The sequence below is a fragment of the Cetorhinus maximus genome, chromosome 10, assembly GCF_964194155.1.
Source record: "Cetorhinus maximus chromosome 10, sCetMax3.hap1.1, whole genome shotgun sequence".
In the NCBI taxonomy this organism is placed as follows: domain Eukaryota; kingdom Metazoa; phylum Chordata; class Chondrichthyes; order Lamniformes; family Cetorhinidae; genus Cetorhinus; species Cetorhinus maximus.
The window spans coordinates 45,593,460-45,609,450 of record NC_135888.1 but is presented as its reverse complement, the minus strand read 5'-3'; the positions used below and the strand labels follow the sequence as shown (position 1 = coordinate 45,609,450).

Genomic DNA, 15,991 nt, shown 5'->3' with positions numbered 1-15,991 from the left:
CCACAGGTAATGATTGCGATGGTGGTCCCATGGGCCATCGATCTGGACAGTGAGAAATGATTCCCGTTCCTCTGTCCTTGGTATTGCGCTGTGGGAGGTAACTTCACCATCTCCGAAATTAAGGAGGTGGTGGGCGGATGCCTCCTTGCAGCAGCCATAATGTACAAAAATGCTCCGCTCCAGTTAATCAATGTGTATGCTCCAGCTCAAAGCAGCTCCCACTGCTGCTGGCGACGTCCAGGCCAGTCTTTCTGGCTGGTAACTTCAACTGCATCATCAATGCGGCTGGACGATCCAGCAGGGCTAAAAGCAAACGGGACACCATGTCCAGACTCCTAATGGAAATGGTAAAAGATGCCAAGCTGCACAACATCTTCAGAACTGTGCAGATGAAGGGCCATGCAGCTATACCTGGTCGAAGCCAGATGGACCCATCCGTTTGAGGACAAACTTCTTATTTGCATATCGAGCATTTGCGGTCAAATCCACCAATGTCAAGCCAGTGTTCTTCTCTGACCACTGCCTCCTAATGGCCAACTGTCACCTACAGAAGGAACAGAGGGTTGCCAGGAGGACATGGAAGCTGAACATGAGATGTTGACCCCAGAAAACATTGAGGAACTCAAAAGGGGTTACATCGGTTGGAGAACCATGAAACCCCTCTTGGAGTCACCGATGCACTGGTGGTAAGCGGTCAAGGTGAACATCAAGAAGTTCTTTATCCTCAAAGACAGCTCAGTAAAGTCATCGCAGTCTGACATACCAAGGATCAACAAATCCCTTTATGCTGAGTTGTATGATATGAAGCTCACAGGCAGCACAGCCTCCCAGTCCATCCTGTCCTCTATCACAGAGGTCTTAGATGACAGTACGTGGAAGAGTCTGGACAAATCTAACTCTTGATGAGTTGATAAAGGCCGCCAGGTCCTTTGAGCTGAGTAAAGCAACAGTTTACCAGCTGAGTTGTATGCTGCTGGCCGGCAGCATGTCAGAATCTATGAGGAAAGGCATCAACACCCTCATCTGTAAGAGAAAGGGGGAGAGGTAGGAGATCATAAATCTCTAGACAAGGGGGGGAAATACTGTACCCAATATTGCCCTCATCCTGATGGCCACCTTTATGCACAGTTGTTTCAAGCTATGCATAGACACCTCGGTACGCAAACGTTAAGTGTCATTCCGTGGTCAGGTTCTAACTGTCCCTGGTGTTGCGAAGGATGGGTCTGGCCACATTACCACAGAGCGCTCCAGTCAGTTTAACCATCACATATCACCTGCACCTCGTGGAAACGTTTGAGCATAAAAACACCCTTGACCACATGTCCATCTGACAGTGGTACGCATATAACATCCTTGAGGCTCTGTGGAAAAAAGGAGAAGGTGGATCCTGTTGGATAGTTCCCTGAACAGACTGTCAAAATCATTTTGCAGAAAGCCTCATTACCAGAACTTTCCAACAAGCACCAAGACCTAACTTGGCTAGTGGTGACAGGGGCCCTCCCAGTTAAATCTTATTGCATGTTCAGAGTCTCACCCCCTCCACATGCTGCCCTCAAGGTGGCTGTGGTGAGGAAGAAACCATCGCCCACCTCTTTCTGGAATGTGTCTTTGCAAAGAAGGTCTAGAACGAGAAGCAGTGGTTTTTATCGAGGTTCATCATGCTCAGTGACACGGGGCCTTGTGCTCTATGGGCTGTTCCCAGGGACACATACAGATAAACATCAACTGCTGCCATGAACTGAGGACCATGAACTCAGTGAAATACATTTTTGCACTGCCTGAAACATGTTGGTCATCCAGTGCAAGAGTTGTCCATGACTGTGTGTGGTAAACTGGCACATTCAACATTCCAGGATTATGCGCTCAGGGTTGCACTAAAGCTTGGGGCAGCCACCACAAAGGGTCAACGGGGAAAGGACACTGTCTGAGGTCCATCTGCCATAGTACACTGAGAGTCTAGAAACTGTCTCTCATTATCATGGAAAGTATATTGTAAATATCACGTGTAATTGCCATCGTATTGGGGCATCCCAGAGTGCCACATACTGTATGGAAAGAAGTTGAACTCGGTTGCGGCAGGAGACTCCTAGGAGGACAGCAGAAACTCTTTAGTGATGTCCTCAAAAAGTTCCTGAAGATGCTAAACATCCCCACTGACTCATGGGAGACCCTGACTTGTGACTGACCAAAATGGAGAAGGCTCATTCAGGAAGATACCGTAATACATAAAGAGACATCGTCAGGAATGGGCAGAGGTGAAGTCGAGGCATCAGAGAGAGCGCACAAACCTCCAAATATCCCATCTACCCAACCCTTCAAGCACCATCTACCCCGCATGTGGTAGAGTCTGCACATCACGCATTGGACTTATCAACCATTTCAGAACCCATCAAACCAGAGTGGAAACAAGTCATCCTTGAGCCCAAGGGACTGCCTAAGGAAGAGAAGGGAAAGAAGCTGAACTGTATTGCATTTTCAGTAATGTCCAATTTGAACGGTTGTGGAATATACTTTCACAATTTTTTATGAATGGCATATATTTCTGGAAATAAAATATTTGAAGATTTGAAAAACATTGAAGTATCCATTTTGTCCATTTTGGCAGGAAGAATAAAAGAGAAGCATATTATCTAAATGGTGAGAGATTGCAGAGCTCTGAGATGCAGAGGGATCTGAGTGTCCTAGTGCATGAATCACAAAAGATTAGTATGCAAGTTCAGCAAGTAATTAGGAAAGCTAATAGAATGTTATCATTTATTGCGAGGGGAATTGAATACAAAAGTAAGGAGGTTATGCTTCAGTGGTACAGGGCGCTAGTGAGACCACATTTGGAGTACTGTGTACAGTATAGGTCACCTTATTTAAGGAAGGATGTAAATGTATTAGAAGCTGCTCAGAGAAGGTTTACTAGACTAATACCTGGAATGGGGAAAGGTTGGACAGACGAGGCTTGTATCCGCTGGAGTTTATAACAGTAAGAGGCGACTTGATTGAAACAGATAAGATCCTGAGGGGTATTGACAGGGTATATGTTTCCTCTTGTGGAAGAGTCTAGAACTAGGGGACACTGTTTAAAAATAAGGGGTCACCAATTTAAAGCAAAGATGCGGCAAAAAATTTTCACTCAGAGGGTCATGAAACTTTGAACTCTCTTCCTGAAAAGGTGGTGGAAGCAGAGTCTTTGAATATTTTTAAGGCAGAGGTGGATAGATTCTTGGTAAGCAAGGGGGTAATAGGTTTTCGGCAGTAGATGGGATGCTGATTTCAGGTTACTATCAGATCAGCCATGATCTTATTAAATGGCAGAGCAGGCTCGGTGGCTGAATGGCCTACTCCTGCTCCTTGTTTGTATTAGTTATTTCAGATGTTGATATGTAAAATATCAAATACAGTGAAACGATGACTCCTTGCAAAACCTGATGATCCAGGGTGTTACTCAACTCTCCTCGCATAGTGCCAGGTAGACACTCCCAAATCAAAGCATACAGACTTTTACCTCAGGGGAGTTACTGTGATTGACAGCTCCAGACTTCACAGAAGGCCAGGGGGTAGGCAGTGCACAGAGTGGAGGAATAGAAAAATATGGGGTGACAGGGGGCACAAAGGAGGGGAAAAGGATAAACAAGCAAATGACTTTCACACATAGGTGAATTGAGGAGAGTAAAAATATAATTCTAACTTTATCCAAGATGTTGATTAGGCCACAGTTGGAGTACTGCATGCAGATTTGAGCACTCTGGGAAAGATATTTCAGCCATGGAACAAAGTGTAGTTAAGATTAGCGTTTGAATTACAAAGGAAATCAGAGACTGACAAATTGAGATTCAGGGGTATCTAATATGGGTTTCAGGCTGTATAACTCTTCTGTCCAGGAGGTAATTGGTGTAAAGTGGCAGCTCCACAGGAGTCGCGATTGATCCCCTCCCCTTGGAACCAGCTGGAATCTCCCACCTCTCCAGGAACTAACCTTCAATCTGCTACAGGAAATGCAGGTGGCCCAACATTGATATATCCATTCAGACAACCGCCAGTTCTCGCCGGGAAGGCTGATGAGGCCTGAGGACCAATTCCCATCAACTCTCTTGATTTGGCATTCACTGATATTGTATAGAGGCAAGTCTGGCTACAAATTGTCCCCACTGTCTCTGTCCATTTCAAACCATCTATCTAATGGAACTGAAAACAATCCCTGCATTATTTGAAAAACTTCAATCCTAGTTTTGTTCATATGTAGGAGCAAAAATAGGCCATTTAGCCCCTCAAGCCTGCTCCACCATCCAATAAGATCGCAATTGACCTGATCATTGCCTCAACTCTGCAATCTTGCCTCCTCTAACATTGTGGTTCTCAAGTCCTGACCCTTGGACCCTGTCCAGATCTAGTGTATCAGTTTTTACAATATTACCTGAGCAGAGCTTTCTCAATTTATAATATCCTTATACAGGATTTTTGTTCACAGCTTCAGCAGAGTTTGTGTTTGTCATTTTCAAGGAATGAAATGTCTCGCTGAAGTAGAATACTTTTCAGTTTGCCTTCCATCAAGGCGAGAGAAGATATACTAGCTTTGTTCCAGATTATAGTAGTTAGTTTACAGAACTAGAATTCTATGTCACAATCCCTGGTCCAGTTTGTTGTCTAACTAGATATCTGGCAGAAAAGAAAATAAATAAGTACAGCATGTGACATCTACCTACAGGACACTCACACCAAGTATCATTCACCCCTCACCCCTGTGCCCACTGACCTGCACTGGCTCCCAATCCAGCAATACCGCGATTTAAAAATTCTCAACCTAACTTTCAAACCTCTCCATGACCTCGCTCCCTTCCTCCTGACTTTCATCACCCTATCATTAGCAGCTGAGACCAGCTTTGACCCTAATCTCTGGAATTCCCTCTCTTGAGCCTCTCTACCTCTCTGTCCTCCTTTGAGTCACTCCCTAAAACCCACCTCTTTGACCAAGTTTTTGGTCACGTGCTTTAATATTTGCTTATGTGTCACTTTTGCTCTGATAATGCCTCTATGAAGCACTTTGAGATATTTTACTACATTAAAGGTGCTATATAAATGCAAGTTGTTGCTGATATTGAACTCTAGAGAATATCTAGTGCAAATCTCCAAAATCTGGTAACTAAGAACATAAAGGCTGAGTATCATCAGCTTTCCCTTCTCTGTATCCTCTTCACAACTGTGACATCCTTTGCTATGTGCAAATATAGAGAGATTTTTGCTTTATACAGAAATTGCTTTGTTTTATTCTCAATTTATAACCCCAGGGCCTGAATTTTCAGCTTGGCGGGTGGGCGCAATTGGCAGGCTGGGGATCAGCCGGGAAACGGACCGCTGACCACAATTTCTTACTGGCTGGCCAATTAACGGCCAGCCAACGTGAAACCTGGGCTGGAAACCTCAGTGCTGCTGGGGTGGGGGCGGGAAGAGGGCAGGCGATGACATCAATGCGGACGTGGGCTAGCGCTGACAGAAAGCTCCCTGAAGGCAGAGAACTGCCTCAGGGAGCTGAAGACCTGAAACCGCAAAAATAAAGGTTTCAAAAGCTGAAAAAAAGTGTCCCTGCATCATAATCAGTCACCTGAAAATTTAGCTTATGAAAATGTTGTCCACAGAAATTTATTTATATTTTATTTCATCACGGAAATCTCAGCCTACCCGTGGATGAGGTTTGTTGAAAATCGCAAAGGCTACCTGGCCGATTCGCTCGTCCGCCAACCGTAATGTTGGACGGGCTACATAAAATGGCAGGCAATTGTGTCGTTAATGGGTTTACTTGCCCTATTAATTGTCAATGGGTGCGCTTCTGACTTTTGCGTGTGCCTGCCAACCGAAATATCGCGCGAATGCGGGATGATGTCGGGCCACTCGCCCGATGTCATTTCGCGCGATTTCACACCCAATCGGGTCAGGCACACACCCGCCCAATCAGCGTAAAATTCAGCCCCAGGCCTCTTTATTGGGCATGTTTGCACGGTATCAACATGCCTCAACAGGAGTATGTCATTAACAAAAGGAGGAGAGAGGTAAGGAGATGTTTTTAAGACAGAGTGGGGAATGCTTTTCCACAGGATTTAGCTGAAGCAGAGAGCACTGCATTTTTAATGGGGGAAAAGTGTATAAATATTTCAAGCCCAGGAAAATACACGGTTAAGACCATAAGATTCTAAAAAAAGTGGTGAAGTGGGATAAGTTTTGGATTGCCCAGTGGCTGATGACCTATAAATGTCTATGGCTCTATCTTCACATCACTGTGTATGTTCTGCTTTATTCCAAATCCCCCAAGAGAAAATTGACAAAACATTAGCAAGTAAGAATTAGACACAGGAGACAACAGGTATTAGAAGGCAACAGAGAGAGAAACAAAAAATATGACAGCAACAAAGGCAGAAACACAGTAAAAGTGGAAAAGAAAGGCAGCAAGATACACAGAGACACAGTGGGACTTACAGTTGCCAACTTTGGTTGGACATGTTCCTGGAGGTTTTATCACATTATGACCCACCTCCAACTGCCCTCCCAAACAGCCTTTCTCCCTCACTTCTCCAATATTTCTATAACATTAAGTATTCAAAGAAAATGCAATTAAACATAGGATGTTTTGAATGCTATAATGATTTTTCTTCTGAGTTGTGTGTAGCAGGGTCCAGAAGATCAGTCCTTAATTCCTGGAGACTCCGGTGGTTTTGGGGGTGGGGTGGGGGGGAGGGGGTGGTATTAGTGACACTTGGCGAGAGGCAGGACAAAGAAGAATGCTGGTTTTCATAGTCCTTTTTCTGTATTTCATGTAGAATCATACAGCACAGAAGGAGGCCATTCAGCCCATCATCCCTGTGCTGGTTCTCTGAAAGTGCTATCCAATTCATCCTAATCCTGTGCTCTTTCCTCATAAACTTACAGATTTCTCATTTGGCTTTAGAAAATGATTAAATGTGTTTCCGCTGTCCTTTCAGGCGGTGCACTGCAGATCATAAAAACTCATATAGAATGGGATCACATTGGAAAATAATTTCGGAACCACTGATCTATATGAACAATCACATGTCGCCATGTTTCTAAGAATCTTCAATTTGGACTCTGTCTTAAATTAGTCACAACAACAATTTGTATTTATATGAATCTTTTACTGTAATAAAATGTCCAAGACTCTTCAGTGGAGGGTTATGAAGCTTAATTTGATGTTAAGGCAAATGACCAAAAGCTTGGTCAAAGAAATAGGCACCAAGGAGCGCATTAAAGTAGGAAACTCTCTTTCCTACTTTAATGCGTTCCTTGGTGCCTATTTCTTCCGCAGGAGGTTTAGCATATGTATTCCAGATCTTAGGGCCCAGGACAGCTGAAGGCAGGACCTTTTTGACCTTTTAGCTTTTCAAACATTTTGCAAAACTGATTAATAGACCGGGGTTATTTACTTTGGAACAGCGGAACTGAATGAGGTGTATAAAATCATGAGGGTCCTAGATTAAGTGGATAGGAAGGACTTATTTCCCCTAGCAGAGAAAACAATAACCAGGAGTCATAAATTTAAACTAATTAGTACAAGGATTGGAGGGGAGAAACATTTTCACCCAGGCTGGTGGGGGTCTGGAGCTCATTGCCTGAAAGGGTGGTAGAGGCAGAAACCCTTATTGCATTTAAAATGTACTTGGATATGCACCTGAGGTGCTGTAATCTACAGGGCTACGGACCAAGAGCTGGAAAGTGGGATTCAGCTGGTTTGCTCTTTGTTGGCCAGCACTGAAATGATGGGCCAAATGGCCTCCCTGTGTGCTGTGCATTTCTATGATTATCCTATGAGCCTTCCTAAAGTATGGTGGCTACACCGAGACAAAACGCTCTGACTGAGATCTAAACAGTACTTTGGGCATTTTAGATATATGGCCCTCCTGTCCACAGAGGGCGAAGGAGTGTATCTGCACCAGTACTTTATGCAGAAAGAGTTCCTCCTCCTGCTCTCTCTAGAATCCTTGTTTGTGGTTATTTGTAACCACCACCTCCTGACTGCTGGGCAGACAGTCTGAATGTTTTACTTAGTGTTCCGCGTTGGTGTTTGCAAAGGCTCACCCAAATACTGTCTGCGGGCAATTCTTGGGATTTGCTACGTTTTACAGGGATATTGACGTAACTAGCCTTTTCGTTCACTTTTCGTGCCAGGTTTCCAGCTGTGCATTCTTCCTCATAGATCTTTAATACAGGGATCAGTGCAATGAAGGTCATTTTTGCATTCCTTATTTGTTTGGGATGGGGCTCTACATCTCAAGCCGACAAAGGGAAGACATTCCACGCCCGGACGTCAAACGATAGGAACCCACGGCTGGTAGGTCCTTGTACGTTTCTCTGGTCAGGCACAGTCGGCACAAATTGCTGTTTCAGGACAACAACAACAACTTGCATCTATATAGCACCTTTGCGCAATAAAATGCCTTAAGGTTCCTGACAGGAGATTTATCAGACATAATTTTATACCAAGGAGATATAGGGCACTTGACCAAAAGCTTAGTCAAGGGTGTAGGTTTTAAGAAAAAAGTCTTAAAGGAGGAAACGAATGAATAGGATTAGGAAGACAATTGCAGAGTTTAGGGATCAGGCAGCTGAAGGCACAGCCGCCAATGATGGAGCGTTTAAAATCAGGAATGCTCAAGAAATCAGAATCAGAGGAGCACAGATATCTCCGAGGGTTGTGGGGCTGGAGGGAGTTACAGAGATAGGGAGGGTTAGGCCATGGAGACATTTGAAAACAGGGATGAGAATTTTAAAATAGATGTGTTGCCGGAACAGGAGCCACTGTAGGTCAGTGAGCGCAGGGGAGATAAGTGAATATGATTTCAATGTTGCTCACCAGTTAATACCAATTCCACCCACGTCTGTGGTAGGTATATAATACTGAGGGAGCACTGCACTGTCCTAGGCTCAGTACTGAGGGAGCACCACACTGTCAACAAGCTGTACTGAGGAAGCACTGCACTGCCAGAGGCAGAATTGAGGGAGCCCTGTACTGTCAGGGGAGCACGGAGGGAGCCCCGTACTGTCAGGGGAGCACGGAGGGAGCCCCGTACTGTCAGGGGAGCACGGAGGGAGCCCCTTACTGTCAGGGGAGCACGGAGGGAGCCCCTTACTGTCAGGGGAGCACGGAGGGAGCCCCTTACTGTCAGGGGAGCACGGAGGGAGCCCCTTACTGTCAGGGGAGCACGGAGGGAGCCCCGTACCGTCAGGGGAGCACGGAGGGAGCCCCTTACTGTCAGGGGAGCACGGAGGGAGCCCCGTACTGTCAGGGGAGCACGGAGGGAGCCCCGTACTGTCAGGGGAGCACGGAGGGAGCCCCGTACTGTCAGGGGAGCACGGAGGGAGCCCCTTACTGTCAGGGGAGCACGGAGGGAGCCCTGTACTGTCAGGGGAGCACGGAGGGAGCCCCGTACTGTCAGGGGAGCACGGAGGGAGCCCCGTACTGTCAGGGGAGCACGGAGGGAGCCCCGTACTGTCAGGGGAGCACGGAGGGAGCCCCGTACTGTCAGGGGAGCACGGAGGGAGCCCCGTACTGTCAGGGGAGCACGGAGGGAGCCCTGTACTGTCAGGGGAGCACGGAGGGAGCCCCGTACTGTCAGGGGAGCACGGAGGGAGCCCTGTACTGTCAGGGGAGCACGGAGGGAGCCCTGTACTGTCAGGGGAGCACGGAGGGAGCCCTGTACTGTCAGGGGAGCACGGAGGGAGCCCTGTACTGTCAGGGGAGCACGGAGGGAGCCCTGTACTGTCAGGGGAGCACGGAGGGAGCCCTGTACTGTCAGGGGAGCACGGAGGGAGCCCTGTACTGTCAGGGGAGCACGGAGGGAGCCCTGTACTGTCAGGGGAGCACGGAGGGAGCCCTGTACTGTCAGGGGAGCACGGAGGGAGCCCTGTACTGTCAGGGGAGCACGGAGGGAGCCCTGTACTGTCAGGGGAGCACGGAGGGAGCCCTGTACTGTCAGGGGAGCACGGAGGGAGCCCTGTACTGTCAGGGGAGCACAGAGGGAGCCCTATATTGTCAGGGGAGCACGGAGGGAGCCCTGTACTGTCAGGGGCAGGACTGAGGGAGCCCTGCACTGTCAGAGAGGCAGTACTGAGGAAACCCTACACTGTCAGGGCAGTACTGAGGGACCCCTGCACAGTTGGAGAGGCAGTAACACTCTCGTAGGTGTGTGTTCTGGTATTGGGTTTCACAGAAGTGTTAATGAAATAGAAACAGTAGTTCAGGTGAGAGAATGACTAAACCTGCCATTGGCCACCTTGTGCAATGACAGGTTCAAAGGTGGCAGACATTTTTTCACCTCTCACACATTTGCATTGTCTGCTGTTTTTCAGGTTCTAAGTCCTGCCTCCTTCTCCTGGGCTAATTGTGGAAGTGCAAAGGAACCCGCAGTGCTCAAGTCTCTTTCAATCCAACCAGATCCAATCAGCATTCCTGGGGATCTTAAAGCCAGTGCTGCAGGTTCCTCCGCCGTTATCCTTGCAGCACCTTTAACGGTAAGAATCCATCCTATACCTCACAACTGGCAGAATCGCTCCTACACCCTGCCCCTGCTGAAACCCTCATCTGTGGCTTTGGAATTGTTGAGGTTATGAGTAACGATGTTATCCTGCCCAGCCCTGCACCTTCCATCCTCCATAAACTTGAGCTCATCCAAGCCTCCACTGCCCATAGCCTAACTTGCACCGAGTCCCATTCCCATCACTCCAGTGCTTGCTGAAATACATTGGCTCCCTCAATTTTAAAATCCTCATTCTTATTTTCAAACTCGTCCATGGCCTTGACACCTCTAACACCTCCACTGCGATGTCTGTAACGTCCTCCAGCCCTACGACTCTCTCAGATATTTGTACTCCACCAATTCTAATTGCTTCTTCATCCTTGATTTTCATTGCTTCACCTTCAGCAGCCTAGATCCTTAAATCTGGAATTCCCTCTCTAAACCTCCATCTCTCTTTCCTCCTTTAAGATGTTCCCTAAAACCTACCTCTTTCGCCAAGCCTTTGGTCATCTGCCCTAATATTGCCTTAGATGGCTCAGTGTCAAATTTTGTTTGATAATCCTCTAAAGCACCTTGAGACATTTTACTTTGTTAAAGATGTTACATAAATGCAAGTTGTTGTTGATCGACAGGTTAATATAACGGTGCATAAGGAAGTTGCTGGAATGTGGGTGAAAATTCCATGTGTTGAAGAAATTGGAAGTTGTGTTTACGACGATGTCTGTCAACTGCTGGATGAGGCGATCCCACCCGGAGAAAACTGCCCAGAACCGCTATATACATACGGACTCCCGTGTCACTGTCCTTTCAAAGCGGTAAGACAGCCTTCAGTTTACCTTGCACAAAGTAACAGCTTAGAAGATAATACAACTCTCAAGATTGGCGCTATGTATACAGAGCTGTGATCCTTGATATGGCCACTGTTGCTGTGTAATCTGAGGGATTAGGTATTGGAAAGGCTGGCTACATTTAAAGTTAAGAAATCACCAGGAGTAGACCAGAGGCATCTGAGGGCACTGAGGGAAGTAACGGTGGAAATTGCAGAGCCATTTGAGTGACTTCAGTTACATAGATTGGAGAAGCTGGGACTTTTCTCCTTAGAGAAGGGAAGGTTAAGAGGAGATTTGATAGAGGTTTTTAAAATAATGAGGGGTCTGGACAAGGTATATAGGGAAACTGTTCCCATTGGTGGAAGGATCGCGAACCACTGATTTAATGTGAACAGAAAACAAACCAAAGGCGACATGAGAAGAAAACTTTTTACACAAGTGATGGTTCAGATCTGGAATGCGCTGTCTTAAAGTGTGGTGGAGGCAGGTTCAATTGTGGATTTGAAAAAGGAATTAGATAATTACCTGAAGAGAAAAATTTTGGCAGCGCTACAGGGGGGAGTGGGACAAGGTGAGTTGATCTTGCAGAGAGCCAGCATGGATACAAAGGGCCGAGGGGCCATCAGCAGTGCAGTAATGATTCAGTGACATTATTGGGGAGTTACAGGATACGTTGATGGGGTTGTGACTGCCTGGAAAATGTTCATAGAAACAGACCGAAAAGATCGTGACTAGACGTTGTGAAAGAATGATCATGTGTAACATGGGGATAGTCTATCTCCAGAAGGAGTAGGAAGTAAAGCCAGTAACCTTTGAGTGAAAAGAGAGGGAGAGGGGTCCCTTGTGAGACATTATCATGCAGCACTATTTAACAAAACCACCCTGTTAACTAATTAACACCTCTAAGATAGCAGATAAAAGAATTTTACATGAACACCTTAATGCATTTGTTACAAACATTGCACAATGCATTGTTAATTGAAATGCATCTTTAAAATCTGCTGACAAAGTCATGCCTGAGTTTAGAGCAGTCTTGTTTCATTGTTTAGTCTAAAATTTTTTATAATTATGTAAAATGTAAATTTAAACTCCTTTAATAGCACAGCTGATCAAATCTGCGAGTGGCTGAGAGGTACAGATGTGGAAAGTCAATGGTTAGTTTGTGTTGAGTTAATTTATTTTAGCCCAGGGCAGAGATAGGGATGCCGCAAGTCACTTCAGTTCCCTAGGTGAGGAAAAATCAGCAAGGGTCTCCAATCCTGTTTGTTATCTTTGAACCTTCCCGCAGGATTGAGAGAATATCCAAGGAGGGCAGAATTGGGGCTTGGTGTGATGCTCCACATGGTCATATAGCTGACCAATATTTGCCGTCTAGGTTTTCACGTGAACACTTGGGTGAGGTAGCATTGTTGGCCAGACACATGGAACTGCACCTCAGCAAGGAGTTGATTCTTTCAGGCAGGGAGGGGAGGAAGTTGGCAAAAAGAGGAATAGAAAAAATGCAGTATGAGAAGAAAAGCTGTCAGTTAATTGCTGCATGTAGAAACCTGTGGCTTCAATTACATGGATAAACATTCCTTGTTCAATGCCTGTCTAGTAACACTACTCTCTTTCTTGGTATTCAGGGCGAGTACTCTCTGCCAAACACTTACTTCTACCTCCCTCCTGTCGAACTCCCATATTGGATGACCAGTGGGAGCTACAAAGCTATGGGAGTCCTGACCAATAAAAAACAGGAGTTGGCTTGTCTCGAAATCGCCTTCTCTCTTAAGTCACAATGATTAAATTCAATCAGAATCCTTCCATTCCAGAAGCTGCAGCGGAAGAGGCACAGAACAAGAAATCATCGACATTGCTTTTTATCTCATTTTATCAATGCTACATTGCTAGTATTTTTTTCTCCCCTCTAATATCAACAGCTGTTTTGCAATAGCAAATGCATTGTTTCTGTTCGAAATTGAATCAGACATTGTCTCCATCAATCGAGACTTCTGTTCTTATTAACCAGAACTAAAATATTTGATATTTAAATATTAAAATATTGAATTCAACAACTTTAGATCTTAAACTCCCCCTCCCCCCATCCCCACCCCGTTTCTCCCCCCCCTTTTTTTTCAATAATTTATATAGATTCTTCTTTCCCCACCTATTTCCATTATTTTTAAATCTAAAACTAAAACCTTGTTAGTCTTTTCCACCCCACCCCCACTAGAGCTGTACTTTGAATGTCCTGTCTTCCATTCTTAATTAGCACTTTTCTTAGACAAATATCACCACCTTCAACACCTCTTTGATCCTTTTGTCTGTGACATCTTTTGATTATCTGCTCCTATCACGGCTTGCTTATCTCCACAATCACCACACCCTCAACATCTCTCTCTCTCTCTCCCCCCCCCCCCCCCCCCCACCACCACCTTAAACCAGTTTATATTTCTCCTTTCTCCTAACTATGCTTCAGTTCTGCCGAAGGGCCATGAAGGCTCGAAACGTTAACTGATTTCTTCTCCACCGATGCTGCCAGACCTGCTGAGTTTTTCCAGGTAATTCTGTTTTTGTCTAAAATATTTGCTTCTGCTTTTCTGAACTTGGTTCCTGATTTACAAATCACTTGGCCTGTCAGCTGTGAAAGCCATGCTTATATATGGTCAGAGTTCACCCTAGCCAAACAATAAACAGAAACTCCAGTAGCAGCATGCTTCAAAGGAGGCCATTCAGCCCAGCATTCCTGTGCTGGTTCTTTGAAAGAGCTATCCAAGTAGTTCCAATATCCTGCTTTTTCTCTAAATGTTATCTTCTTCAAGTATTTACCAATTCTTCATTTGAAAGTTACTATTAAATTCGCTTCCACTACCTTTTCAGGCAGTGCAATCTAGATCACAACTCAGTTTTAAAAGAAAATTCTCATCTCCTCTCTAATTCTTTTCCAATTATTTAAATCTGGCTATCAACCCTCCTTCTAATGGAAATGGTTTTTCCTCATCATAGAACAGTTACAGCACAGGAGGAGGCCACTTGGCCCATTGTGTCCAATGCTGGTTCTCTGCAAGAGCAACTTAACTAGTGCTGCTCCCCCACCTTTACCCGTAGCCCTGCAGTTTTACTCCATTCAGGTAATTATCTAATTCTCTTTTGAAAGCCACAATTGAAGCTGCCTCCATCACAATCTCAGACAGTGCATTCCAAATCCTAACCACTGTGTTAAAACAGTTTTTTCTTATGTTGCCTTTGGTTCTTTTGCCAATCACCTTATTTGCTCTATTGAAACCCTTATTGAGCAGCAGCACTACTTGGTTACTTCAAACTAACCATTACTTCAACAGATGCCATATGACAGTACATGTGCTGTACTTTAGGGAGAGATGATGGCGTAGTGATAATGTCACTGGACTAATAATCTAGAGGTCCATGCTAATGTTCTGGGGACAAGGGTTCAAATCCCACCACGGCAGTTGGTGGTGTTTAATTTCAATTAATAATCTGAAATTGAAAAGCTAGTCTCAGTAATAGTGACCATGAAACTGTTGTCAATTGACATAAAAACCCATCTGGTTCACTAATGTCCTTACCCCAGACCCAGGTAGTGTGGTTGACTCTTAAATGTCCTCTGAAAAGGTGTGGCAAGCTGCTTAGTTCAAGGGCAATTAGGGATGGGCAACAAACGCTGGCCTTGCTGACTTTGCTAAGTACTTTTTCTCATGACCTTTCAAGCAGGTCTCAGGATCTGGACCTTCAATAATGTTATCGTTTGCAAAATTTCATGTCAAATTCGTTTGAAATGAATGAAATTAATAATGCTTTGTAATTAAAAAATAAAAGTTCTGTCTACCTTTGTGGCACTTTCAAATTTTTTCTTTAATGGGGCATCATCCTATTTCCAGCATAGCACAAAATCAAGGCTGGCACTCATGCATTGCTGAGGGAATGCCGCATTGTCCGAGGTGCTGTCTTTCGGCTGAGACATTCAACCAAAGTCCTGTCTGTTCTCTCAGGTGGACCTAATAGATTCCATGGTATTATTCAAAGAAAAGCAAAGGAAATGTCAGAAAATGCTGGAAAAACTCAGCAGGGCTGGAAGCACCTGTGGAGAGAGAAACAGTGAACGTTTCGAGTTCAATATGACTTCTTTGGAACGGAACAGAATTTTTAACATGGATTAAATTCATCTGTGTTACTTAGTCCTTGTTCAAAAAATAAAAGGGAGGGCATTCAAATTTATACAGCTTGGTCTAGAGACCAAGTCCAAGCTGGCCCACACCAGCTCTCCACTTCCTGGCTTTTGTACTTTATTCGGTCCTGGAACGTGGGCATCAATGACAACGCCAGCATTTATTGCCCATCCTTAAGTGCCTTCGAGGTGCTGATGAGCCACCTTTTCGAACCACTGTAGGCCATGTGGTGTAGGTTCACCCACATTCCTTTGAACAATTTGGTTCATGGAACATGCTTCAAATAAAGAACACAGGAAAAAGTCAAGGATGGGGAAAAGTTACTTGGCCCCATCACAGCTCACCCGCTAGTTCTGGCAATGGATTAATAATTGATCCATATGAAAAGGGCAGTAAAAAACTACTTGGTCCCTTAAGTCTGTCTCAACTAGACATTGTGAAGCTCCATGCCACCCACCTACTATTCCCCTTCCCTCGTCACACA

General features: G+C 45.2%; 1 protein-coding gene across 1 annotated transcript; it reads left to right on the top strand.

The window, feature by feature from the left end:
• The first annotated feature begins 7,967 nt into the window (after nucleotides 1–7,967).
• LOC144685646 (ganglioside GM2 activator-like) lies at nucleotides 7,968–15,172 on the top strand. The gene is made up of 4 exons (XM_078550391.1): nucleotides 7,968–8,326; nucleotides 10,345–10,506; nucleotides 11,144–11,326; nucleotides 12,967–15,172. The coding sequence occupies exons 1-4, from the start codon at nucleotides 8,216–8,218 to the stop codon at nucleotides 13,120–13,122; spliced, it is 612 nt and encodes a 203-aa protein (XP_078406517.1). The 5' UTR covers nucleotides 7,968–8,215; the 3' UTR covers nucleotides 13,123–15,172.
• The last annotated feature ends 819 nt before the right edge of the window (nucleotides 15,173–15,991 follow it).

Coding starts and splice junctions, on each gene's coding strand:
- LOC144685646 (XM_078550391.1), top strand. CDS start 8,216: ATGAAGGTCATTTTTGCATTCCTTATTTGTTTGGGATGGGGCTCTACA. Junction 10,507..11,143: donor TCCTTGCAGCACCTTTAACG/GTAAGAATCCAT, acceptor GTTGATCGACAG/GTTAATATAACGGTGCATAA. Junction 11,327..12,966: donor GTCACTGTCCTTTCAAAGCG/GTAAGACAGCCT, acceptor CTTGGTATTCAG/GGCGAGTACTCTCTGCCAAA.